This window comes from Macaca mulatta, chromosome 6, assembly GCF_049350105.2.
Source record: "Macaca mulatta isolate MMU2019108-1 chromosome 6, T2T-MMU8v2.0, whole genome shotgun sequence".
Taxonomy (NCBI): Eukaryota; Metazoa; Chordata; class Mammalia; order Primates; family Cercopithecidae; genus Macaca; species Macaca mulatta.
Genome location: NC_133411.1, coordinates 71,283,475 through 71,297,617, shown reverse-complemented (window position 1 = coordinate 71,297,617; position 14,143 = coordinate 71,283,475). Strand labels below are relative to the sequence as shown.

General features: G+C 32.7%; 1 protein-coding gene across 3 annotated transcripts in view; it reads right to left on the bottom strand.

Moving 5' to 3' along the window:
- Positions 1-14,143, bottom strand: part of LOC144341317 (uncharacterized) — a 356,281-nt gene that overhangs the window by 50,446 nt on the left and 291,692 nt on the right. For all 3 annotated transcript variants that reach the window (XM_078004425.1, XM_078004423.1, XM_078004426.1), the window contains 2 exons: positions 5,994-6,149; positions 3,274-3,342 (listed from right to left, as the gene is read on the bottom strand). In XM_078004425.1, the coding sequence (XP_077860551.1) occupies positions 3,274-3,342; positions 5,994-6,149 (225 nt within the window). The remainder of the gene's footprint in view (positions 1-3,273; positions 3,343-5,993; positions 6,150-14,143) is intronic.

The window sequence follows — 14,143 nt, the reverse complement described above, 5'->3', positions numbered from 1 at the left end:
TTCACAAAGTCTCTATAAAATTTGGATAGCACAAGAATAATATTTCACCTTTTATTTTTAGTATGTGTAATTAATGTGTAAATATTCAACTCTTAAACCAACAGAAGTGTCTTTTTTTTTTTGTCTCACATGCATTTTCCTTAATTACGCTCTTGCATACTTAATCCCGACTTGGTGTACAATTTCCAGATAACCCAAATTAATACAATGAATAAATGAAAATATGTTCCATAATTGCCTTCACTATAGCTGGAAAGCAAGTGGAGAGCTGATGAGCAAGTTAGATCCTGTGATCAGACCCCATGGTAGTGTGCAGTATAGCTGAGACATAGGCTCCAATCCTACCTCTGTTTTTCATCTGTAGCAAATGGTTTTTATTCTCCTTAGATTCCAGTCATAGCTGTGACAGACAGTTACAAGTTACGTATGTCCGCTCTCTCTCAAAACCCTCAACTAATGGAATCATGTATCAATGGATAAGCGGCCTAGCACCCACCCCCTACTGCCCCTGGCTTTAGATAGATAGCTCCGGAAGGCATTCCACGTGTTTCTCAGAGGTCCCTGCAGGGTTGACTCCTCTTGTCTACAGCAGCAGCCACACACCCATTTTTGGCTTTCTTCCCTCTCCCACTCTCCATCTCTTTCTTCTGCTTCCTGGGGTAACTTCCAAATAAACTACCTGCATCTGTCTTTGTTTCAGGTTCCACTTTGGGGGAACTTATACATGGCACCGTTCCTATAAAATGAGGAAAATAGCTTTGAAGATGATGATCTACTTCCATCATGAACATTCTACCAAGCGTGAGTATGGCATCTATGGCACCCTCAGCTACATTTAATCATTCAACTCTTCTGCACACACTGGGCCCCAGCCATACCAAACAAACCAAACCAAAAGATCTGGGTTACCCACATCACTATACCTTTCATGTGCTCATCTTACCTTCTTTGTTCATCTGACTGAAGAAACAAGGAAAACTCATTTACTGGTTCTGACCCTTCAACTCTTCTCCTCCCATACCCACCCCAGCAACAAATCTGTGGTAGATCCATGGGCCTCTGCAATAGAACCTATTATCTTGCATTACAATTGTTAGTTCCTACGCCTGATTTCCTTATTCGAATAGAGGATAAGGGGAAAAAATTTCATCTTCTAGAATGGCTTGCACATTTTCTGGTACTTGGAAGTTTCTCAATACATTTTTTTTGTCCATAAATGAGTGAAACAATTAACAAACTAACATTTTAAGCAGAGTTAAAATATTAAAATATGATGTAGTGTATGAATGTAAAGGCTTTCATGTTACCTATCTTGTTCTGAATACATGTATATGATAATAATGACTTTTAGTTAATGATTAAGCCTTTAATCACTAAGTTTGGTACCATAATTAAAGCAAATATTTATTTTAGTTATTAAAGAACTGATGCATCCCAATAGTTTTCTTCCTTGTCTGTTCTGATCAGAGAATCTCATTTACCATGTAGAGGTTTAAAATGAGAAAAAGAAATTCACTACCATAGACTCACACTGTAGTGCCAGCGAAAAGTCCAAAGAAATTTTTTTTTTAAATTAATTTTTTTTTTTTTTTTGAGACAGAGTCTCGCTCTGTCAGCCAGGCTGGAGTGAAGTGGCATGATCTCGGCTCACTGCAAGCTCCGCTTCCCAGGTTCATGCCATTCTCCTGCCTCAGCCTCCCGAGTAGCTGGGACTACAGGCACCCACCACCATGCCCAGCTAATTTTTTTTGTATTTTTAGTAGAGACGGGTTTCGCCATATTAGCCAGGATGGTCTTGATCGCCTGACCTCATGATCCACCCACCTTGGCCTCCCAAAGTGCTGGAATTACAGGCATGAGCCACCATGTCCAACCAAGAAAAATTAAATCTTTAGCAGTAGAATTAATGAAATGAAATGTTTTTGAATGACAACGATCAACTACAACAAAAATGAACTTTAGAAAAAAATAAAACAAGCACATCTTCCATAAGAGTATTCAAGAAATGAGAGAAGGAAAAAATAAACACTATGAAACAGAAAATAGTATGTATAAACCATATATTTTTTATATTAGAAGTGGATTATTCAAATATCTTTATATCAATATATTTTAAAACAAATGTTAGAATATATTGTCAAAATTTATTTAAAAATTAAAGTGAAAGAGTATGAAATATAATGTACATATGTTTTACAAAATGTTTCTTATTTCAGAGAATAGCAAAAAGGATTGCTGTTCTATACATTTTGTAAATCTATCAGAAATATTGTTATTAAATCTAATCAAGAAATATTTTTAAAAAATAAAATTATAGACCAATCTCACTTATAGATATAAAAGTCCCAAATAACATATTACCAGATCGAATCAGTTTTCAAATGTAATAATCAGATCCAATTTACTTTCAGAATTCAAAACTATTTCAATTTCAAAAAACTAAGTATTAAAATTAACCGCATTAATAAATCAAATTTCCAGAATTATAATATCTAACCATATTTAGTACTTGTTCATGCATTTTTTAAAATCTCTTAGAAAACTAGAAGTAGGAAAAAATGTTTTATATCACAAAAGACGTGTTCTAAAAAATAACCGTAAGCATTAGAATACAAATTTAAAAGTATTTTCTTGACAGGAAACAGAAAATCAATGATACAATTCCTTTCATTCATTATTTTATTAGAGTTATCAACAATGCAGAAAATGGAATGGCAATAGATAGTGAAAAAGAGGAGATTAAACCTCTCATTTTTTAAAGACAATGTGATTATCCAGAAGTTTCAAGAAAAACAGTAAATTATGAGAACAACAAAAAACTCAACACATTTTTAGCTCAAGATTAGGCTTCAAAAATATATAACATTTTATACACCAAAAATAATCCAAAAATGTAGTAGAAAAGATATGTACAACAGCAATAATAAAATAATGTTTTATTATAATGTAATAAGGAAAGAACCCAATTGAAACAAACATATATTTTGATTATACACTTCACCAAGAAGAGATAAATAAGCACATGAATAAATAGCCATAAAAGGATGCTCAACATTATTATTCATTAGTAAGTGAATGTAAATTAAAACATAAATAAGATGCCATTACACATCGCTGAGAATGGCCAAAATTATTTAAAAGTGAAAGTACCAAGTGCTGGTGATACTACATAGCAACTAGAACTCTCATATAGTACTGGTAAGAATGCAAAATGTTAAAGTCATTTTGGAAAATAAATAGGCTGCTTTTTTATAAAGTTAAAAATATTCTTACCATATGACGCAGCACCCAAACTCCTAGGTGTTCGTTCAAGAGAAGTAAAAGTGTTTGTTCACACAAAACCTGTGAATGAATGTTTATTCGTAATCACTACAAAGTTGAAATAAAAAAAAATGTTCACCAGTAAGTAATGGAGAAGTTATGGTACATCCATTCAATGGAATACTACTTAGAACTAAAAAGGAGCAAATTACTCTTTCATAGAACAACATGACTGTATCTTAAAGCATTTTTGTAAGCAAAGAAAATCATACATGCTGTATGATTCATTGATATAATACTCTAGAAAAGGTGGAACTATAGGAACAGAAATAAGATCAGTGGTTACCAAGGGCTACTGATAGGAGAGTGGGTTAACTACAGAGAGATACAAGAAAACTTTTTGGAACTGTCTTAGTCCATTTTGTCTGCCGTAACAAAATACCACAACCTTTGTGGCTTATAAACAACACTCATTTCTCATGGTTCTGGATTCTAAGAACTCCAAGATCCAGGCACCAGCAAATTTAATGTCTGGTGAGGACCCCTTCCTCATAGATGGTGGCTTATTCCTGTGTCCTCACATGGTAGAAAGGATAAGGCAGCTCTCTCTGGCCCCTTTTACGAGGGCACTAATATCATTCATGAGGATGGAACCCTAATGACCTGATCACCTCCCCAAAAGCCCTATCTCCTAATACCATCCATGACCTTGGGGGTTAGAATTTCAACACATGAGTTAGGATTGGGAGGACACAAACATTCAAACCACAGAAGGAGTGATAGAAATTCTATATTCTGAGGTAATAGTTACATGACTTTATACATTTGTCAAAACTCATTGAACTGTATACATTAAAACAGTTTATTTTAATATATAGTTAATTAATATACTGAAATCATTATAATTTCTCTATAAATTATAGCTCAATACACCCAACTTCAAAAATAGAAGGCATATGGGGACCTAGAGAATGCATGAATAAAAGGGAAAATATATTTACAATCTTTAGATTTGAAAAGAATTATTAAAGATATAAATATTTTAAATCACAAAATTTAATGCAATTACAATTCAAACACCTTGTAATTTCAAAAGCAATTTCTAACATTTACACCAAAGAGCTAAAGGACTATTAGTAAGCACAATATTTTGAAGGAGCATAGGTTAGGGTAACTTGCTTTAATCAGATATCAAAACTTATTGTAAAACTGTAGTAGTTAAGATCTGTAATATTTGTTCAGGAAAAGATAGATCAATAGGAAACAGATGAACAATTAAGAAAAGACTAAATGTTTTCTGGGACCTTTTTATACACTACAGGAGGAATTAAAAATCAGAGGGGAAACTGTAGTTACTCCATAAACAATGCCAGAGCAATACATGTCCATAATAAAATTTAATACCTGAGTCAAACCGTACATAAAATTATGTATGAGATACAGACATAAACACACGAAAAAAGAAAGTTTTAAAACTATACTTAAGACTAATATAACATTTTGGCAGAGATTTTTCTTGAAAAAGACATAAATCATAAAGTAAGAAATTAGCAATTCCTAACTATAATAACATTTAGAATTTCTATATTAAAAGGGGACTATAACGTTAAAAGAAAAGCAATAAGCTGGAAAATGTAACCAACATATATTACAGACAATACAAAAATTTAAATAATTCTTATCAGTCAATAAGAATTTGATAAAAGATAATCCAATAGAAACTAGGCAAAGGACGTGTATCATTTATTCAAAAAACAGGTAACAGTTGAATAGGTATAAAACAAATAGTAGTGGTTGGGGAAAAGAATGCAAAACAAAATGAGATACCATTTCAAATTCATTATAATGGCAAAAGTTATAACTATTCCAAATGATAGGAGGATGTGAGAATAGATCGCTGACACACAGCAGGTGGAGATGTAAATCAATACCAATTTGTTTTAGACGGCAACTCTTGAAGTGGAAAATAAGCATATCCTACAACCCAACAGTTCCGTTCTCCCCATACTCTCACATATGCATGTAAAGATAAATGCACAGGGATATCCACTAGCCTTTTTGTGTAATAGGGAGAAATGGAAACAACTCAAAAAGCTATCAATAAAGGGATGGAGAATTAAATGATAGTTCATATATACAATGGAATACTTACATATAGCATGAAAATAAATTATATTCACTATAAATGGTTTAATTTACATGAGGTTATTCAAAAAGGTAATGTTGAGTAGACAAAAACATGTTATAGAATAATATGCAGAATATAATACTATTGGATATATATTAAAAACATAGTATTTTGGTATCTTTTCAGGGATATATGTGTATGTAATAACAATTTTAAAATCTAGACAAATGAGGTACTAAAATTAATAATAGTGATTTTCTTTTGAGGGGTGGGGTGAAGAAAATCTACCTTGTAGAAGAACATAGGAAACTTGAACTTTATCTATTTTATTTGTTTATGAAAAATAAACAAACTATAGCTAATACATCAGGCTAACCCCAAATGTGATTAGTAGAGACAATGTTTAGTCATTTGTCATGGTGCTTTTCACAGTCCTGATTGACAGTTTACAGGGATCACAATGGGACCTATCAATCATTAGAACAGAGTTTTCAACATGGCAGGCCGTAAAATGTTGAATCTCATCCGATAATTGGATATTTACCATTTTGCATTAAAACAAGTCTGATAATGTCCAAGTTGATTGCTATGTTGAAGGTCTTACCTCTTCCAGCCATGGCCCTGGCCCATCACAGCCACCTTTGTATAGGAAACTGGAATTCCAAACAGGAGAAGGACTACAACAGAGTGTGGCTAATGACCCTTCTCCTGAGTCTTCTGGGGTTTTGTTGTCAGGTGCCTTCAAATACTTTCTCAACATCTGAGGAAATTAGAAATAAAATAAACTATTTTACAAAATATTGGTGACTCAAATGTTAGGACTATTAATCAAATGGATTTATTCTATTCTTGGATTTTTATATCAAGCAGACTACTTTGGAGACAGTATTAACTAATTCCTTGAGTAAATTGTGTAGTCAAAATTCAATAGAATTAAATATATTTAACTCACTGAATAATAAAGAAGTCAGGAAATGTGACTCTCATTTTTGCAAATCTAAGTCAATACATTGTTGAATATTCTGCCTCTCCAAATATGAATTGTGATGGTCACATTTGTACCATGAATTTTTATTATGTTCTTCTTCATTATCTTCTTCTGTATGTCAGTGCAGATATTGATTCCATAAAATATATTTACAGATGGCATGAGTATTAAAGCTCATGGTTGGCTTTGAGAACAAGTTGAGCAGATCTTTGAATATTATGGTTTAGGGAAAGAGCTGGATACATATATATTCTGTAATGCTGATTGTGTGTAGGTATTCCATATTATAAGAGTATATAAAATATTTTGAGAATAGTCATCTCTTTACCTTGAGGTTTGTCAAAGAAGAGCCATGAAGACAGTGAAGATTGTTTTTAAGGAAACCTGAGTCTTTTCAATATGAAGCAATGAATGATTAAGGGCATAACACCTGACAAAATGGCCATAATTATTTCAAAATGTTTATTAACCATCAATAACAATTGCCTTAGAAAACTATTAATATTGCACTCAAAATCTCTTAATACTTTACCTTATTGGTGAACACACTATAGATTTTTTCAAAACTTTTTAACAAAAACTGATACAAATGATGCTACTTTCTATAAAAAGTTGCAGAATTTAAGCCAAATACATTTTGGAGACTCTTTACAAAATTATGATTTTAGTTGTATAGTAGTCATTTGTTTTAGCATTTGTTGGAAAGTAGAGTCACTACCTATTGATTTCACATCTAGTTGATAAAATAAATTACCATAAATGAGCATAGTATGTATATTCCTAACCTCTGTAAAAGAAGGATCTGTATTAACATATTCTAAAAATAGGTTCAAAATATATAAAGATACTGTTCTGAGCCATAGCTCAGAGTACAATACAGCCTTTCTATCACTCCCACAAATAGCCTAAAAATGTAAACTTTCTGCTTGAGGAGGATATAACTGGTGCAAAGAGTAAACTTGATATCAATTAATATATTGTTTTTAGTTATGAGTGGCTGTGCTTTGGATATGAGATATATTTCATTCTTTACCCATCTACATTTGATTACACTTGACCTGTAAATAACACAGAATTTAGGGACAGTTAAAAATCCATGTGTAACTTTTGACTCCCCAAAAACTTAACTATGTACTAATAGCCTACTATTGACCACATGTCTTACTGATAACAGCAATAGTCAATTAAAACATATTATATACTGAATTCTTACAATAAAGCTAGAGAAAAGAAAATATTAATAATAAGGAAGAGAAAATACATTTACAGTACTGTATTTGTCAATACTGTAAGTTTACACCATCCGTTTACAAGATGAATTGTCAGTCTGAAATGGTGGGCAACCTCAGCAGCAGACCTCAATCTATGGTACACGTCAAACAATTCAACGTTTTCTTGTAATGTCATGACTTTTCTCTGATTCTTGTGAGCACTTCCAGCATCACTAGTGGCACTTTGTATGGGTCCCATGGCATTATTCAAGGTTTATGATATAGTACTAAATGCGATTAAAGATATAGGAGAACAACAGTAAATCACTTTATATTGTGATATGCAATCTATTGGAGAGATGAGCTACTCCCAGGATGATTAACGTCACTGTTTTAAACAGATATTCAACACTTGAGCTCACTGCAATAGCAACAGAAGGTAGCTACAAGATTATTACAGTAGTAAAGCATTTACTACAGGTCATTTTATACAGTCAATAGTTCATACCACACATCTGCCTTTCTTTAGATTTCTCTCAACTGAAAATGGCCCCATGTATGTTCTACAAATGTTTGTATGCATAACTTTTGATAAATTTGAAATTTTTATAATAGATTTGTATATATTTTATGGTAGCAAATGATCAAATGGAATGCTATCTACATTTATTTTATGCATTCATAACACATCTAACTTTTTCTTGATCTTTTTACTATTTCTAGGCTATGTAGTTTACATGATTTTCAAATTGTCACAAATCTAAAAACAATTCCAATATGTTTATTGAAAAAAATTAAGTGGAATTGTATAGCTCAAACTGTGTTATTCAAAGGTCAACTGAATACGAGTAAGATTATTATTGATAAATAGAGTGGATAAGCATCAAAATCCAATAAAATTTTCCAATTATCTACTGAACTCAAGCTTCTCAACTCTCAGAGTTATATCAGTAGTAACTCTTTTAAAATCTGACATCATTACTCTTTCTAATATCCAAACTTCTTAGGATTTACTCACATATAAAAAATTGTTAGGAAGAAATTTCCACATATTTGGTTTTACATAACAAAGAAATGGAACATAAGCGAAACACTTAAATAAAGCTTTACCCATGATGCTTTCTTTATACAGGTTTTTACTATGCATAAAGACATTTAGATGCTAAAGCAACTACAATTTTACAACTCTCGGAGGAAAGACAATTGAGAGGAAAGCAGTCAAAACAAATGTATTAGAAGGAAATCAGTATTGCCATCAATATATTTTTCTACTTTCTAAAGCACTTTTATGAAGGCAAAATAAAAATGCAAGTATTTAATAAAACAAGTTTAAATGATATTTTCCAATATTGACAATACAGTACTCTTAATGATTAGCCTGAATTTTGAACTCACAGGTTTAATCTCTAAGGCTCTTCATGTAAATAAATACCTTCATGCCTTCAAGGCACAGAAGGAAATTTATGTTCACAATACTGGGCTCTACTGTCACCCCTGCATGTCAAAGGAATTATTGGGATTATTAGACCAATTTTTGTTCTTTGTGTTTCCCAAAGATGCCCTTCACAGTATATAAACTTGTGCTATCTATTTCTCACTTCATATTATGATATTATTCAGAAATTTACAAGATGATGCAATGGAGTTCACTCAATTATTGAGTTTTGAAATTTGTACATATTCTAACTGTAAACCTCAACTCCTAATTTAACAACAATTTCAGAAACTATTAACTTACAGATAATTAGAGGAGCCCAATAATAGCTTTATATCCCTGCTTTTCTCCTTTTTATAATAAATTTATTTTCAAGGTAATGTGGCTTAATAAAAAATGCATATGCTTAGGAGTGAAAAAGACTTATTTATAATCCTTGTTGTAGCCCTTAACACCTGAGTGACCTTGGGGAACTTACTATTTATTTCTGAGCTTCCTTTACTTCATTTTTTAAGTTGAGCTAAAGATACTTACCTTATACAAACCATACTCTCAGACCAAAGTGGAATAAAAATAGATATCAACAAGATGTCTCAAAACCACACAATAGCATGAAAATTAAACAACTTGCTCCTGAAAGACTTTTGAGTAAACAATGAAGTCAAGGTAGAGATTAAACAATTCTTTGAAATAAAAGAAAACAGAAACAAAACATATCAAAATCTCTGGAATGCAGCAAGAGTAGTGTTAAGAGTAAAGTTTGTAGTGCTAAATGCCTATCTCAAAAAGCTGGAAAGATTCATTAATCTTTATGCAAAAAAATTAAAAATTTAATTAATCTAAAACTAGTGATCTAACATCACACCTTGAAGAACTAGAAAAAGAAGAACAAACTAACCCCAAGCCAGCAGAAGAGAAGAAATAGCTAAAATCAGAGTAGAACAGAATAAAATTGAGATCCCAAAATCCATACGAAGGACCAACAAAACCAAAAGATGGTTAAATGAAAGGATAAACACAACGGATAGGCTGCCAGCCAAATTAAAGAAAAAGACAGTCCAAATGAACATAATCAGAAATGACAAAAGTGACATCATAAACAATCTCAGAAATACAAAAACTCCTCAGAGATTGTTACAAACACCTCTGTGGATGCATACGAGAAGGTCTAAAAAATATGAATAAATTCTTAAAAATATGCAATCTCCAAAGCTTGAATCAGGAAGAAATTGAAACACTTAACAGACTAATATTGAGCTCTGAAATTGAATTAATAAAAAAAAAAAACAACCCTGCCAACCACATAAAAATAAAACCCAGACCAGAGGGATTTATGGCCAAATTCTACCAAACATAGACAGAAGAGCTGGTATCAATTCGACTGAAACGATCTCAAAAAATTGAGGAGGGACTCTTCCCTTACTCATTCTACAAAGCCAGCAATACCCTGATACCAAAACCTGACAAAGACAAAATAATAAAACTACAGTCAAATATCTGTGATGAAAATAGACATGAAATTCCTCAACAAAATGCTAGCAAATCAAATTCAATAGCATATCAAAAAGTTAGTTCACTATGATCATGTAGATTTTATTACTGGGATACAAGGTTGGTTCAACATATGCAAATCAATAAATGTGATTCACCACATAAACAGAATCAAAATAAAAAACCATATGTTTTTCTTAATAGATTCAGAACAAGCTTTCAATAAAATCCAACATCCCTATAATAAAAACCATCAAGAAAGTAGGCATCAAAGGAACATACCTCTACAGCACACTGATGGGTCTTGACTCTATCCAATTTGCCGGTCTGTGTTTTTTAATGGGGGCATTTAGCTCATTTACATTTCAGGTTAATGTTGTTATATGTGAATTTGATACTGTCATTTTGATGTTAGTAGTTATTTTGCCCATTAATTGATGCAGTTTCTTCATAGCATCAATGATCTTTATGATTTGGCATGTTTTTGCAGTGGTAGGTACCAGTTGTTCCTTTCCAGTTTAGTGCTTCCTTCAGGAGTTCTTGTAAGGCAGGCCTGGTGGTGACAAAATCTCTCAGCATTTGCTTGTCTGTAAAGGATTTTATTGTGAAAATCCTCAATAAAATACCGCCAAACTGAATCCAGCAGCACATTAAAAAGCTTATCCACCATAATCAGGTTGGCTTCATCCCTGGGATGCAAGACTGCTTCAACATATGCAAATCAATAAATGTAATCTATCATATAAATAGAACCAAAAAGAAAATCCACCTGATTATCTCAATAGATGAAGAAAAGGCCTTTGACAAAATTTTCAAGTCTTTCATGCTAAACACTATCAGTAAACTAGATATTGATGCAACATATCTCAAAATAATAAGAGCAATTTATGACAAACCCATAGCCAATATCATATGGAATGTGCAAAAACTGGAAGCATTCCCTCTGAAAACCAGCACAAGATAAGGATGCCCTCTCTCACCACTGCTGTTCAACGTATTGTTGGAAGTTCTGGCCAGGGTAATCAGGCAAGAGAAGGAAATAAAGGGTATTCAATTAGGAAAAGAGGAAGTCAAATTGTCTCTGCAGATGACATGATTGTATATTTAGAAAACCCCATCGTCTCAGCCCAAAATCTCCTAAGCGGATAAGCAACGTCAGCAAAAGTAAAGAACAGGAACAAGACAAGGATGTCCACTCTCACCACTTCTCTTCAGCATAGTACTGGAAGTCCTAGACAGAGCAATCAGGTAAGAGAAAAAATAAATAAATAATCCAAATAAGAAAAAAAGGAGTCCAACTATCTCTTCATGGACAATTTGATTCTATATCTTGAAAATCCTAAAACCTCCACCAAAAGGCTCCTGGAACTGATATATGACTTTGGCAAAGTTTCAGGATACAAAAGCACTGTATAAAATTTAGTAGCATTTCTATACACCAATAACATTCAGGCTGAGAGCTAAATCAAAATTAAATCCCATTTACAATAGCCACACACAAAAAATAGAATACCTAGGAATATATCTAAAAAAGAAGGTGAAAGAGCTCCACAAGGGGAACTAAACTATAAAACACTGCTAAAGGAAATGATAGATGACACAAACAAATGTAACATTCCATGCCATGGATTGAAAGAACCAATACTGTTTAAATGGCCATACTGCCCACAGATTTAATGCTATCCTTATTAAACCACATTTAAAAATTAAATTTTAAATTAAATTTAAATTAAATTTTAAGTTAAATTAAAATTTACATTAAAATCCAGTGTCATTTTTTACATAATTGGAAAAACCTATTCTAAAACTCATATCAAACCAAAAATGAGTCCAAATAGCCAAAGCAGTCCTAAGGAAAAAGAACAAATCTGGAGGCATCACATTACCCAACTTCAAACTATACTGTAAGGCTAAAGTAAGCAGAACAGCATGGTACTGGTACAAAAACAGACACATAGACCAATAGAATAGCATAGAGAACACAGACATAAAGCCACACACCTACAGCCATCTAATCTTCCACAAAGTTGACAAAAATAAGCAATGGGGAAAGGACTCCCAATTTAATAAATGGTGCTGGGATAGCTGGCTAGTCATAAGCAAAAGAACTAAATTGGACCCCTACCTCTCACCATATACAAAATTGACTCACGTTAGATTAAATATTTAACAGTAAGACCTCAAACTGTAAGAATCCTAGAAGAAAACCCAGGAAACATCATTCTAGACATGGGCCTTGGAAAAGAATTTATGAATAAGTCCTCAAAAGCAATTGCAAGAAAATCAAAAATTGACAAGTAGAACCTAATTAAACTAAAAAGTTTTTGCACAGCAAAAGAAATTATCAATGCAGGAAACAGACGACCTATAGAATGGGAGAAAATATTCACAAACTATGGATTCAGCAAAGGTCGAGATCCAGAATCTATAGGGAACTTAAGTTAATAAGCAAAAACCAAATAACCCCATTAACAAATGGACAAAAGACAAGAAGAGACATTTCTCAAAAGAAGGCACCAAGTGGCTAACAAATATATGGAACAAAAGCTCATTATCATGGATCATCAGAGAAATGCAAATGAAAACCACAATAAGATACCATTTCATAGCAGTCAGAATGGCCACTATTAAAAAGTTAAAAAAAAAAAAAAAAAAAAAAAAGCAGATGTTGACAAGCCTGTGAGAAAAAGGAACACTTATATTCTGTTGGTAGAAACGTAAAATTTGTTCAGCCATTGTAGAAAGCAGATTGGAAATTTCTCAAAGAACTTAAAGCAGAAATACCAGTTGATCACCTTAGTGGGTATATATCGAAAAGGAAATAAATTGTTCTACCAAAAGACACCTGCATTTGTACATTTATCACAGTACTAGTCACAATAGCAAAGACATGGAGTCAGCCTAGGTGCCCATCAGTAGTGGATAGGATAAAGAAAATATGCTACATATATACCACAGAATAATATGCAACAATAAAAAGAACAAAATCATGTATTTTGCAGCAACATGGATGCAGTTGAAGGCCACTATCCTAAGCAAATTAATTCAGGAACAGAAAATCAAATACCACATGTTCTCATTTATGAGTGGGAGTTAAATATCAGGTATTCATGGACATAACAATAGCAACAGTAGACACTAGGAACTCCTGGAGAAGGCAGTGAGGGAGGGAGGCAAGTGTTGAAAAACTAACTATTGGAAACCATTCTCAGTACCTGGGTGATGGGATCATTTGTACCACAAACCTTAGCATCACACAATATGCCCAGGTAACAAACCTGCACATGTACCCTTTGATTATCTAAAATAAAATTTGAAAAAGAAAAATAAAAAGGATTCTTACTTTATAGCAACGTTTCTTAAACTTGAGTTGTACCGAAGCCACCTGGAGACCTTGTTAAAACACAAATTGTTTGGCCCCACCTTTGCAATGTCTGATTCTGTAGGTTTCTAAAACTTCATTTCTAACAAGTTCTCAGATGCTGCTGATGCTGGTGTTGGTTTAAAGACCACCACTGCCTTGCAAGATGATGGGATTTGAAATAAAATTCTCAAACTATAAACACTCAGTGAATGACTACTTTTGTCATTGTTGATTTATTCTTATGGAAATAATGCATGGTCATTTG